The following is a 13,639-nucleotide window of genomic DNA, read 5'->3' on the forward strand; positions in this document are numbered from 1 at the left end:
AGTACTAAAGAGAAAGATACTGCAGGAAAATGAAATAGGTAGTATTAGATGAGTTGCAGTTTTAGATGGGGTGGCCAGGGCAGGCCTCACTGAGATGATGGTGGTGTGAAGATCTGAAGGAAGTGAGGGTAAATATGAAAGTATATGAATTTATATATACATAATCCTTCCCTATTTTTTAGTAAATTCTCAAAATTTTTGCTTTAAATTATATTGTACCCCTAGTTAGATGAAGACTTTTTGGAAATTGCATGTTTCTTTCCAAAAGAGCAAAATAATATTTATATTATCAATATTATGAATAATTATTTGTAATTATGAATAAGAATATGAATAACTAATAATCACACATGTTGGTCTCATAACTTGGTGTTATTTATGAATAAACGCCAAATTTGCTCACTCTTAGTCACAGCACCATCGGTTTTCTATTTTCTTCGCTTTCTTCACTTTGGATTTAAATAAAATTCAACCAAACTTGTACTGTCCCCATTTCTTGAACATGCTTTGTTATTCTAGTTACTGCTTATTTGCTCATTCATGTTCTTTTCACCAAGGCTAATCCTTCATCTCATTGCACCTATCAAAATCCTGCCCAAGTAAAAAGTCTCCTTTACCGGCCACTTCCTTAAAGGGAACTTTTCTTTGTTATTGCATCTGGAAGTCTCCCCACTACAAATATTCTTATACTTTTAGCATTTTTATGGCATAGTTACTATGCCAGGGGTTTTTGTAGATCAGGGATTAATTTTGTTTTCCTGTGTTCCAATGAAACTTTATTCGCCATCATGGATTAGTTTCCTTAACAGCATTTGTCACTATTCATTAGGCATACTAAGAATATTTGTATAATATTACAAAGTTTACAGATCACTTTTCACATTATTTCATTAAAGACTTATAAATCCTTATAGTTATGAGGATGTTTGTCATTAGAAATCCTCCTTTTCAGATGAGGAAAGAGAGTCAGGGTGGAGGGTAAGTATCACATGGGTATTAAGGGACACGTTTGTAATCGTAGTTTGGGATCTTTGAGACTGTGTTTTTTTTTTTTTTTTTTATCTCTTACACCTGTGCTATATTGTCTCCCGGTAGCTTTTGCATAAGTGCGTAAATAGATGCATGCATGCAAAGATGCATATTAAGTTTCAGCTATAGTACATAGCTGAAATGCATTAACTGGTTACCTACTGTTTATCAGTTACTCTGCTGTGTACCTTAATTTAAGAGCATTTAAGAGTTTAGGCCTTGTGTTTCCTTTGAGTAATTATGTGTATTTTCCCCCACTTCATTTAGATGAGCTGAAGCACATTATTGGGGCTGAGACAACACGGAAAGGTATTCTTCGTGTTTTTGAAATGTTTCAGCACAACCAATTAAATAGGAGAATGGTTTATGTCTTCTTGGAAGGCTTTTTAGAAACCTTATTTCCACAGTATAAATTCCGTGAACTTTTCAACAAACTGCATTCACGGTCAAAGCAGATGCAGAAATATAAACAGAAACTTCAAACTACTCAAGCGCCTTCTTTGCAGAAAAGGTGACACTCCACTTTATGAAGCTGGTGTTCATTTTGTCCAGGACTAACGGTATGGACAGATCTTCTGGGGCTTAACTCGAATACTGTTGTGTCTGCACCAGTCTTTTAGTGTCTCAAAATAGATTATTAATACATCCATAAGTCTGTGGTTCTTTTCATTCTCATCTATAATCCACCACTACCAAGAGAGATTTCTGTGTCTTAAATGATTTGGTGCATATTTTGCAACATTGAGAGAAAACTGCCCCCATCTCAAGCAAGAATGGCATTGATTTCTTCCATTTCAAACTAATCAGCATTCTCCAGCAGTGACAAGTGCCAGAGTGTATATATGAAAGCTAAGGAAAGCACAAAACAATGGTTCAGAGATAAATTGGCTAATTTGTTTAACAGTTGGAGACTGTGCAATGTACGATTTGGAGGAATTTGTTTGGCATAATGATTTTGTAGGTCTGTGTCAGCATTTTGATATATTGTGGATTAGCCAGGTGAATGATCCTTGAAACATCTCTTTCAGGTCTGGGGAAAGAGATGGAATGCCCTTAAAGTGTGAAATAACCTTATACCTGAATTACAGTTTTGTGATATAAAATAAAGCTGAGTATAAAATAAAACCAATCAAACACAGAATTTGATTGGATTTGTTATTCATTGGTATACAACAATTTTTATTCTTATGTGTGCTTTAAGGGCTGTGTTTTGCTCTTATGGTACTCAATTTTATGTTTCCTTTTGGCATTCTTTGTGCAAAAAGAAGCATGTGGTGGCTCTCATTTAAATTTCAAAATTATTAGTTTTATCTTTAAAAGATTACTGATTATACAGAAGATATAATTTATTGGAAGAACTGCCAAATACATTTTGTCCTTCTAAAAATATGGAAATTTAAAAAGTAGTCTGGAAAGTTACCATATGATAATTTTTAATTGTGTGATCTAGACATGCCTTAGGTAACTGCAGAAATAGCAAATTAAATGATTAATGAGCTTATTAGTCATAGTAAACATATAAATTCCTAATTCTATGACAGTGTACATATATGAAAATAAATGATGAAAAAAGAACTATAATATTTTTAAAAATATGCTTTTATTTATATTTCACATAATGTAAAATTCTACAAAATAAAGCTAGTAGGCAGAACCCCACAGTGTATACCTTTAAACCCATAAATTAATTTTATATCAATAAAATAAAATACTTTCTCTAGTTTTGGAGCTTCTGTATTTCCTGTAGTTTTCTCACTGTCCATTTTATCCATCTTAGAAGTCTTCATATCCCTTCTATGCAGGATTTCTGCATAGTTTTAAATACTTTCATTGTCTAAGGGTTTGGGTGTGTCAGCTTTTTTTGTTTCAAAAATATTTAACACTAAAACCTTAAAATAGTGAAGCTACTTATCAGACCACTGAGCCAAGATCCTGGTATTAAAAGAAAGTCTGGGTGCTTAAGATAAAGGGACAGAGTATTGGTATCCCAGTTATTTGGGAGCTTTAAGATTGGAACAAGATATCACTGTCTTGTTTTCACTTAGATCCTACTTACAAAGTGAGGCTTATTAACAGAATAAAGCCTTCCTTTAAAGCTTTATAATAATCATATTTATTAATAATGCTGTTGTGCATACTTATAGTATGCATATAGCATATGTTGCATGTCTTCAGAATTACATAAAATGAAATCCCTTTCATTGCAACTTGCAAGTGAGAAAAGATCCTTAGTGGCTCTGGTGGAAGAAATAGTATTTCTTCTTCTCAGGGTGTCTCCCTGCCTTGGCCCCTCCCTGAGCCCCAGGCTTTAAAAGTGAAGATGTTTGAAACATGAAACATGTCTGTAGGAAGCATCAGCATGGCCATAAGTGCAATGATTTTCATATATGCCTCTGCCCATTTCAAGTATATTTTTGACATGAATAAATCTAACAGTATACAGAATAATTCATGTAAGACCCTAGCGTGTACATGTGAAAAAGCATTTCTGTATAATGTGAGGAGCACTGGCCATCAATCAGGGAAAGAAAGGTCATGTAATACCGCAAATTTTCAAAATAGAGCCCTGCAAGATAACTGCAATCATACCAAAAACTATTTGAGTAAATGGATTTTTAAAGTAATTTTTGTTTAAAAGAGTTTATATTTCAGAAGCAGAAAATGTCAAATGATAGTCTTTGTAAATAGTGGTGCATCTTCTTTATGCACATCTGTCTTTTACGTAAGAAAGAGCTGTGGTCATGCTAAAATTAGAGATAACTTTTTGAATGACTTGGTCAAGCTGTGTGTAAAATATTTAACCATAAGTCAAGTACAGTGTACTATGTTTAATAAAGTTACATTTAATGCATTTATTGCATATATGAATATATCCATGAAGAGGCTTTATGTCTTCTGGTATTTGATTTTGAATGTTTTTTAAGTCAGTGGTGCCTTTAGGCAAGAACTTTCCAAATTAATCATTCTTTGTGTTTTCTGATTTTTCAGGTAACATGTAAACTATTTACAAACCATCATAGTTTATTCACCTTAAAAAATTGATTGTATTATTTAAATGTATCACTTAGATGGGCATTTCCTATAATTAGGATATTCCAAATAGTTGCTGAAATCAATTGTGCCATTGACCAATGGATGCACTTGGTTAGCCTTAATTTTTGTAAAAAAAAAAAAAAAAAAACATTAAAAACTTTCTTGAATATTTCAGTTTGTTCATTTTAAGTTTGTGCTGCTGGTATTTGGGAAAAAAAATCAAACAGTTAAGTGCTACCAGAAAGTGTACCAATTTTTATAAAAATTAAGAATAATATAAATTTCACAATCTAAAATTTTAATTCTGTGCAATATTTTCATTTAATGCATGTGTATTTGAGTAATTGTAAGATAAATGAATTTTTAATTTTTTGAGATGTAGCTTAAACTGTCTTCTTAATCCAACAACTTACATTCCGTTGTTGCTGCATCCTTTTATTTAAGGACTTGTTTTAAAAGTCTTTTTGTCACTCCTTGGAAAATTCTTTTATTAGTAGTAAATTTTGCTTATAGGAGCATGGCTCCTGTATTACAAGGGGAAAAATATAAAGAGCACATTTTAGGATTATAACTGTTAAAAGATAATGTGTGCATATCATTGTACAGTAAGTGTCAACTGTGTGCCTAACTGTTCTATCAATACTTTCTTTAACAAAGAATAAACAACAATCAGAATGTCAGTTGTTTTTATTCAACTAAAAGGATTAAAAAATTTATTTGGTTTGTGTTCTGTCCATTAGAAAATACTAATAAAGTATTAACAAACATTTTTGTTGAGTTCATTTAGTAGTAATGTATTTTTGTTACTTTTAAGATGCTTGCTCAGTAGTCTTATTTTTAGTATCTGTTTGTATTTTCTTTTCTTTTAGATATCAACCAATTCAAGTTCCAGGTTGATAGATGAGTGCTTGAGTGATTACTGACTTAAATGGACTGAATTTAACTTTTTCTTTTACGGGACAAATAATTTACACCACAGTGGTAAACTTTATAGTTCCTCATCATATAAAATTACAAAGTATTTTTCCCACAGATGAAAAGATTTGTAATTAGTAATCCATTTTATTTGATCTCATTTTAAATTCATATTTTGGCTAATATTTTAGACTTTGCCATTCTAAAAGTAAATTGATCATAATATTTGCAACTTTCTTGGAGCTGTATCAACAGACTTCTAAGGCCTCAGATGTGATAACTTCTAGCCCATCAGGGATTGGCATAATATTCCTTAAAATGCATATGGTAAAATATTGTTCCCTATAAGATGTTCCTGAGGGGGAAGTTTTATACTTTTATGTAACTTATACAGGACTATCTGTAATATGAACCAAAAAGCAAAAATGTTCCTTCATAATTCAGATGATTATATCAAAAATTTTGAGACGTTCCATAAGAAACCTGTTTAACTTTGCTTACCTAATTTCCTAAACTTAGTTAACCACAGAATCTTTTGTCATGAACAGCTTGAGGATGATGTTCTCACGGAATGTAGTTTGGAAAATCTTTAGTAGGAGAGAAAAAAAAGGTGAAGTGTCTTTATTTAGGGAATGTAAACTGGACAGAAAACCCAGTGGATTTGGAGCACAAAGATTTTTTTCTTGCCTGCCATTTTAATGGAAAGTTCAATCTTTGGAAGAAAAGGGAAAGATGGAAAAAGGGTGAAGATGGAAAGTTAACAGCTGTGATTATATAGCAGATATTAAGAGTTGAATTTGGCTCTGAATACCAGAATAATGACTTCAGTGAGGAATAATAGAGCATATCTCATGAGAAGTGGGAAAGATACTTCCACAGATTTTGCTCATGTGATCAGAAGAACAGTAACTCGAAAATGTAAGGGGAAGAAGGAAATGCCATACAGGTTAGTTTATAAAATATTTGTGCCAGACATTGACCCATATATATAATGACAGAATATGTTTGATTTAGGAAAACTTGGCAGTAGCTGAGTGAAAATGAAACTTAACCCATCTGTTTACCAATGCAGTGTATGAGACATGTATTAAACGTGATATTTTAAATTGGTAAACATGATCTTTTACATATCATCAAGAATGAAATGAAACAACAAGAACTATGTGTTAGGATTTGACTAGGAGGATTTACAAAATTCAGCATATAGTCATACTCACAGATAAGATTTATTATGGCAAAAGGATATAGAACAAGAGCAAAAAAAGTGCATGGATGAAGTCTGGGGGAACCAGGCTCCAGCAGCCAACTGCTCTCTCCCAGTAGAGTCACACAAGATGCAACTTAACGCCCCCAGCAAGGAGTTGTGACAACACCTGTGAAATGTTGCCAACCAGGGAAGCTCATTCGAGACTTGGTGCCTGGGGTTTTCATTGAGGGCAGTTTAGGCACCCTCTGCCTGGCACATAACAGAATTCCTTTATGGAATTTCTTTCTCAGAAAATCGTGTGCAACATATGCCATATTTTTGGTATAATTTAGGCTTACTGAGCCACTTTTATCAGCTTTGGGAATTGATGGGAACACTCCTAAAATCTTAAGTTCTCAAACACCTGAGAACAAGGGCCAACCTCGTAAGCAGGCCTCCAAGGAGAGCAGTCAAGCCTCCTATGTTAACTCTTCTGTATGACTATGTATAATAGAAAGTGATGATGTTGAAAGTCCATACGATTTATCCTTGTGTTGAAACCTCCATATCTAGAAGTGGAAACATGGCAGAGGAAATTTTGACATAAAAGAAAAAACTATTGAAGTGATATGCATATATATTGCAGTCTGAGAAACAAGAGGAGTATTTCCAATAAAGATTACCATAGCAAACAGTTATATGGCACTTAATAGTCACAACAACCTTAGGCATTATAGGTACTGTTTTATCTTACTCAGTTTCTACATGAGCAAACTAAATAAGACAGAGTAGTTGAGTCAGTTTGTCCAAAGCTTCACAACTGGTAAATGGTCATCAAGCTGAAATCTCTACCCAGGTGGGCTGGCTCCAGCGTCTATGTCATGGTTTCTTAGCAGTGGCCCTATTGACGTTTTGGGCTACATAATTCTTTGTTGTGGGAACTATCCTGTGCATTATAGGTAATCCATTATTTTACTTATTCTGTCCATTAGTACCTAATATTTAAGAACATTTACAATAGTAATGGAATTAATCTAAGAGAAGTTCAACTTAATTTTTTTTTTTTAAATCTCAATACCAGGTATTAAGAGATACTCAAAATAATTGTCAGATTTATATTGAAAACTAATAAATGCTTGGTGTTAATATGTCTACATAAAATTTTGGTTTTGGTGTAATATTCTTAGGCTGTTAGAAAAAAAAAACATGATTTACTTCACTAGTAGAAATACCTCTTAATATTGAGATGGCCTCTTCCCTGGGCTCTGCCCATTAGGTGATGCCAGTAGCACCCCCTCCCCCATTGTAACAACCAAAAAGGCATGTGGACATTGCCAAGTGGTGTCTGGGGTGCCAAATTACCACCAATTGAAAACTACTGACCTTAGCTCTCAGTCAAATAACCAAGGTAAGTAGGGACTGAAGATTGAACTGTGGATTGCTGAACGTCTTCTCTTTTTAAGCAATCACCTGACAAATTTGTGGCTTGCATTGTAGGGGAATGTAAATAGAATGCCTACTTCTGCCCTAAAGGGATAGGGGTGGCGGGGGTGCAACAAACCCAAATTTCTTACCTTGCTTTCAGTTAAGTAAGTATCCCACAGTTGGGGGAGGTTGGGTAGGGAAAGGACTTACAACCTAAGACAAGAAAAACAGTTTTTCAAGATGTTTGAAGATGTGAGGTAAATGATTACATGAGAAAATTGTCGTTTTACACCCTGACCAGGCTAATTATTAATTCAGTAATATTGGTTCTTATGAAAGTTATTTTTCTTTCAAATAACTGTTGTCCTTTTTCTTTGTGAGCCAGTCCTTCTAAAGCCTGAAAATTTTCTTGCAGCCTTCTTTGCAAGTAAACTCCCTTCCTAAATGCTGTTGTCTGAGTTTTCCTTTGGCAGGTGGATGTTCCACTGGGATGCCCAGGTGACTCACCTGCTGAGCCAGCTTTGCCTAGTTGGCTGTTTACATCTAGGCTCACCTTGCCTCCAGGGATGAACCTCATTAAACAATTAGAGCCTTTACACTTGCTGACTGTTTTCTACTTTCCCCTCCTCATGGCTCTTTTTCTGGGTCTTGGTCAAGTCTGGTTCTGGGTTTGATAAGTGCATAGCTGCTTTATTTCTCAATTGGTGGAAGCAGTGTTAGAGAGCTGACTTTTGTGGTCTGACCTAATTTTCTGCCAAGCAAGCTATTTATCTTTCTTGATTGTCTTCATGTCTTCAAGACTCTTCATATCAACTGGCATCTCAGGCCAATATCTTGTCTCTCCTGTATGATTAAGCTGTTCATGTTGCAGCCTATATCAGTTTCTTCTGCCAGTGGCAGAATCCTTCATGTTCCTTGTCTTATTTATTTTATTATTATTTTTTAATGTGTGGGTGCTCTCTTGTTTTATTGTATTTGGGGTGAGGTTATTTTAGAGCATGGTCCGGGGTAAATTCCTGTATGGCCTGGGTGCCCTGCTGCGAGGTCAAGGGGGAATGGGACTAAGACTGCAGAGCCCTGGCTCCCCCACTACCTACCAATTGCCGGCCCTTTGTGGGGGTCTCTTCTGCTTTATCCGTCCTGAAAGAGACTGGGATGTTTCTGATCCCGGGGCTCCTGGGGGGTTGGTTCGCAGTATTTCCAGGGATGGAGCATGCTGTGGGCACTGGTGGGAAGCTTGGGTGTCTCCTCCCAGACTATCTGTGCCTCCTCATCTATTTCTTCAGCTTCTGGACCTTGAGCACCAGGGCTTCGGCCCTGACCCCCTCCTGCCCTTCCAGCAGGGCCTGGTTCAGCTCCAGCTGCTGCTCCAGCAACTACTCAGTTTGGTCCAGCTCAGCTGTGTGGTGGGCTTAGGGCCCTGTTGAGGGTGAGAGGGGGAGGGAGCATCCGCCAGGGCAGGGGGCTAAGGCCGTTGGAACCTGTGTTGCAGGGTCTGGCTGTAAGGGAGGAATTCGACCTCCCTTTCTCTTTTTCTAGCCCATTTGCTTAAGGCCCCCTGTACTGAGAAGCCCAGAGAGCTCCCTGTCTTGTGCATGTTCCTTGTCTTATTTACACAGTACTGTGAGTGTTAAAAAGTATTCAAGAAAGTAGTTTTCATGCTTGCTGGAAAGCAGACATCTTTCAGCTATCCTTTGTGTCTCTGATCTCCCTCCTCCAATAAGTTGGTGAGTTTTATTCTTTATTTTTGATTAAGAAGGATGAAGTTATAAAAGTTAGGTTGCTAGTTCTGTGTGTGTGTGTGTGTGTAAATATAAGACTTCTCTCCTTGTAAAGTGTGTGTGTGTGTAAATGAAAGAAAAGACCTCTCCTTGTAAAAGCTTTTTACAGATGTTTATACTTGTAGCAGTTTTTGTATTTGCAGCTGGCATTTACCCACTTTCTGGTCTCTCAACTTCTGGAAATTATGGATATTAATTAGACATAAAAATTGATCATTTGTATGCACTACTGGTGATATCTAATTTAAAAATACAGGTTAACCAAATATGAGGGAGTGATGGGAAGTGGTGCGGGGATTTAAGTAAAAAATTGGAATTAGTTTTACATAGTTGTAAAGACTTCAGATTTAAGAATTTTCCTTTAAAAAACAGATTAATGAATGTGTAAGTGTAATGGAATGAGACAGCAGACTGAATGGGAAAATTCTGTTTTTTCTGGAGATTCATGACCTCGTAAGCAACCTAAAGGGTGCTGAGTAGCTTGGATTTTTTTTCCTTTCTTTAAAAAAAGAAAAAACATCCCATAAAATAAAATGAATCAAATACAAATCAGATGGTCTGAAAAAGCTTTGTGTTTAAAAACAAAACATACACACATACTGAAATGGAAAGAAATTTGGCACTAAACTCCACAGTACCCGAGTTAAAAGTATTTTTGAGTGTACGATATTTTCTAAATACATTTGTTGATAAACTTGCATGCCTTTGCTTCTCTCCAGAGATAAGTACTAAATTAGATTTTAATGTCTCTTTAATTTAATGGAGCTCTGTGTCCCCTCCAAATCTCATGTTGCCCCAGTGTTGGAGGCGGGGCGTAGTGGAAGATGTTTGGATCATGGGGACATATTCTTCATGAATGACATGGCATTATCCCCTTGATGATGAGTGAGTTCATGTGAGACCTGGTTGTTTAAAAGGTGTGTGGTGCCTCCCCCTCCTCTCTCTTGCTCCTGCTTTCACTGTGTGACAATCCTGCTCCCGCTTCACCTTCTGCCATGAGTAAAAGTCCCCTGAGACCTCCCCAGAAGCTGAGCAGATGCTGGCTTGAACAGTCCGTAGATCCATGAGCCAATTAAACCTTTTGTCTTTATAAATTACCCTGTCTCAGGTATCCATTTATAGCAATGCAAGAACAGCCTAACACAAGCTCCTATTTAGATTGGCATAAACAGAGAAAGTAAGACTTTTTAAGAAAACCAAATTTTCAGAGAGAAAGTAAAAAAACAACTTCAATGGGTAAGTTTACTGGCTTTTTAAGGAATTTCAAATAGTTAAGGAGGTGGGTTGAAGAAGTTAGCCATGGTTTAATGACCTTGATTGCCAGATTACAAGAAACAAAGATGTGCATATGTTATGAAATAGCAGGAAACAATCTAAGACCGTCAGTATTTTTAAATAAGAGGTTTTTAATCCTATTAAGAAGTGGGCAAAGGATCTAAATAGACATTTTTCAAAAGAAAACATACAAATGGCCAACAGGTGTATGAAAAAGGGCTTATTATCACTAATCAGGGAAATGCAAATCAAAACCATGAGATGTCAGTTAGAATGGCTGTTATCAAAAAGAAAACAGATTCTGGGAAGGATACAGAGAAAAGTGAACTCTCATACACTGTTGGTGGAAATGTAAATTAATACAACCATTATGGAAAAACAGTATGGAAATTTCTCAGAAAACTAATAAAACTACCATATGATCCAGCAGTTACTCCACTGGGTACTTATTCAAAGGAAAGGAAATCAATATATCAAAGAGATGCATGTACCCTCATGTTTATTACAGCACTTTTTACAATAGCAAAGATATGGAATCAACCTAAGTGTCCACCAACGGATGAATGGATAAAGAAAATGTAGTATATTTACACAGTGAAATACTATTTGGCCATAAAAGACAATGAAATCACGTAATTTGCAGCAACATGGATGGAACTGGAGGTCATTAAGTGAAATAAACCAGCGACAGAAAGCTATTATATGCCCCCCAACTCATATGTGGGAGCTAAAAAAGTTGATTTCATGGAGGTAAAAGGTAGAATGGTTGTTATAAAAGGCTAGGAAGAATGTCAGTGGGGAGGTGTTGGGGGGAGACAATGAAGAAAGGTTGGTAAATAGGCAAAGACATACATTTAGAATGAGTAAGTTATAATCTAGTAGAGTAGGGTGACTAAACAACAATGTATTGTACATTTCAAAATAGGTAGATGTAAGGAATTGAAATGTTCTCAACACATAGAAATGATAAATGCTTGTGGTGATGGATGTCCAAATACCGACCTGATATTACAGAATCTGTGTGTAAAATACCACATATGTTCCATAAATATGTACAAGTATGTATCAAAAAATTAGCTCTAAAAAAATGAGGTTTTTGTTATTTGTTATGTAAATGGTGGAAAAAGATCAGGTAATATTACTAAACAAAGTGAATACTTGGACAATTTAGACAAGTGTAATAATTTTTAAGTCAACTATATCTTTGCCCTGATGTGAAAAATAATACTACTATAAAGTTTCTAATTTATGTAAAAGTTTGATATGTTTTTCTGTGGAAAGCATAATTTGAATGCCACAAATTTTCTACACTGACTTAATAGGTTGGGTAAGATTTTTGTTTCCACAAAACACTTAAGATTATGAAGATATAAAAAATATGTGTTTAACTAAATTCGTAGTTTTCAACTGGGGGTGATTTCACCACTCATGGAAAATTTGATAATATCTGGAGACATTTTTGATGGTCACAACTGGGACGTTGCTACTGGTGTCTTTGTGGATGGAGGCCAGGGATGAGGCTAAATATCCTATATCTCCCCACAGTAAAGAACTGTATGGTCCAAAATGTCAAGAGCACTGAGGCTGCGAAACACTGAACTAAATTACAGCTTTATAAAAAAGCATTTGTTTCGCTGATGCTACAGATCATAAGATGATGCTGTATTGATAGTTATTCCATTTTCAGTTTCTATGTAAAAAAGGTCATATTAAAATTCATCCGTTATTGTATATATCAATAGTGTCTTTTATTGTTAACATCTCATTGTATGGATATACCACAATTTTATCCATTCACCAGTTTAAGGACAATTGGATTACTTCAAAGTTTGGGTGATTATTAATAAAGCTTCTATAAACATTGTTACATAAAGAATTTGGGCTTTTTCCTTCGTTCTTGGGAGACTATAAATCCTTGGAATTTCCCTAGGAATAGGAATGTATTTGATTCATGAGCCCCTTGGATTGTCAAAGTTTATGCTAACAAGATGAGATGACTTAGGATGGAGGCTGGTCCCCAGAAAATTTAACCTGTGATTAGAGTTTTGGGATTTTGAGCCAGCTGACCTCTAAGGAGGGGAGAAAGAGTTGAGATTGGATTCAATCACGTGGCTAATCAGTTGTGCCTGTGTAATGAATCCCCAATTAGAACTCTGGACAGCAAAGCTCAGTAGAGTTTCCTGTTTGAAGAACACATTGGTGTGCCAAAAGGATATCAAAGAAGAAAATTTAAACAGATTTAATTTCAAATATCTAATTGGCTTTTATTAGCAATTCATGAGCCAGGCAGCATTCAGTCTACAAAATAGAAAGGAGTCCCAATAAGCTATACAGAATGGATGGGTTTTATGGCAGAAAAAAGTGGAAGCAAGCAAGAACAATGAACAAATTAATGGATGGATTGTTTTAAGATTACATTTCTTTTACGGGAGTAAACAAAATCTTGTTGGCCTAATGGAATTTGGCATCATCTCCTGATTTCTCAGGTCAGATCTTATAAGTGAACCATTTAGGTTTGGTGACCTGGAGCCTTGGCATAAGTGACTCCATTTTGGGCCTGCTGCCTTTTCTTTAAAAAAGAGTGACACCCTAATTCCATGGGAAGAGCACACAGAAGCCCTGTGTTGCAGAACCTCCTAGACCTTGCCCTTTGTCTCTTCTGGCTGTTTCTGATTTTTACTTCTTATAATAAAAACTATAATCCTGATTACAGTGCTTTCCTGAGTTACATGAGTCACTCTCTTATCGAACCTGGGAACGTTGTGGAAACCACAGGATTTGTAGCCGGTTGATCAAAAATGCAGGTGACTTGGGCACCTGTAAGTGCATACGGGCCTCAGAAGTAAGGGAAGTCTTACTGAGGAGCATGCGTTTAAACCTGAGATGTGTGATACTAACTCTGTGTGGTTAGCGTTGAAGTTGTATTACAGTACACCAGGTGTCATCAGAATAAACATTCATGTGCCAGTCCATGGACATATGTTTTAATTATCTT

General features: G+C 35.8%; 1 protein-coding gene across 6 annotated transcripts in view; it reads left to right on the forward strand.

Moving 5' to 3' along the window:
* SNX13 (sorting nexin 13) overlaps window positions 1–4,737 on the forward strand; it is a 154,306-nt gene extending 149,569 nt beyond the window's left edge. For all 6 annotated transcript variants that reach the window (XM_055272508.2, XM_055272515.2, XM_063637043.1 and 3 more), the window contains one exon: window positions 1,297–4,737. In XM_055272508.2, coding sequence (XP_055128483.2) covers window positions 1,297–1,544 — 248 coding nt within the window. In that variant the 3' untranslated portion in view covers window positions 1,545–4,737. The remainder of the gene's footprint in view (window positions 1–1,296) is intronic.
* The last annotated feature ends 8,902 nt before the right edge of the window (window positions 4,738–13,639 follow it).

Source organism: Symphalangus syndactylus, chromosome 3 (assembly GCF_028878055.3).
Source record: "Symphalangus syndactylus isolate Jambi chromosome 3, NHGRI_mSymSyn1-v2.1_pri, whole genome shotgun sequence".
Taxonomy (NCBI): domain Eukaryota; kingdom Metazoa; phylum Chordata; class Mammalia; order Primates; family Hylobatidae; genus Symphalangus; species Symphalangus syndactylus.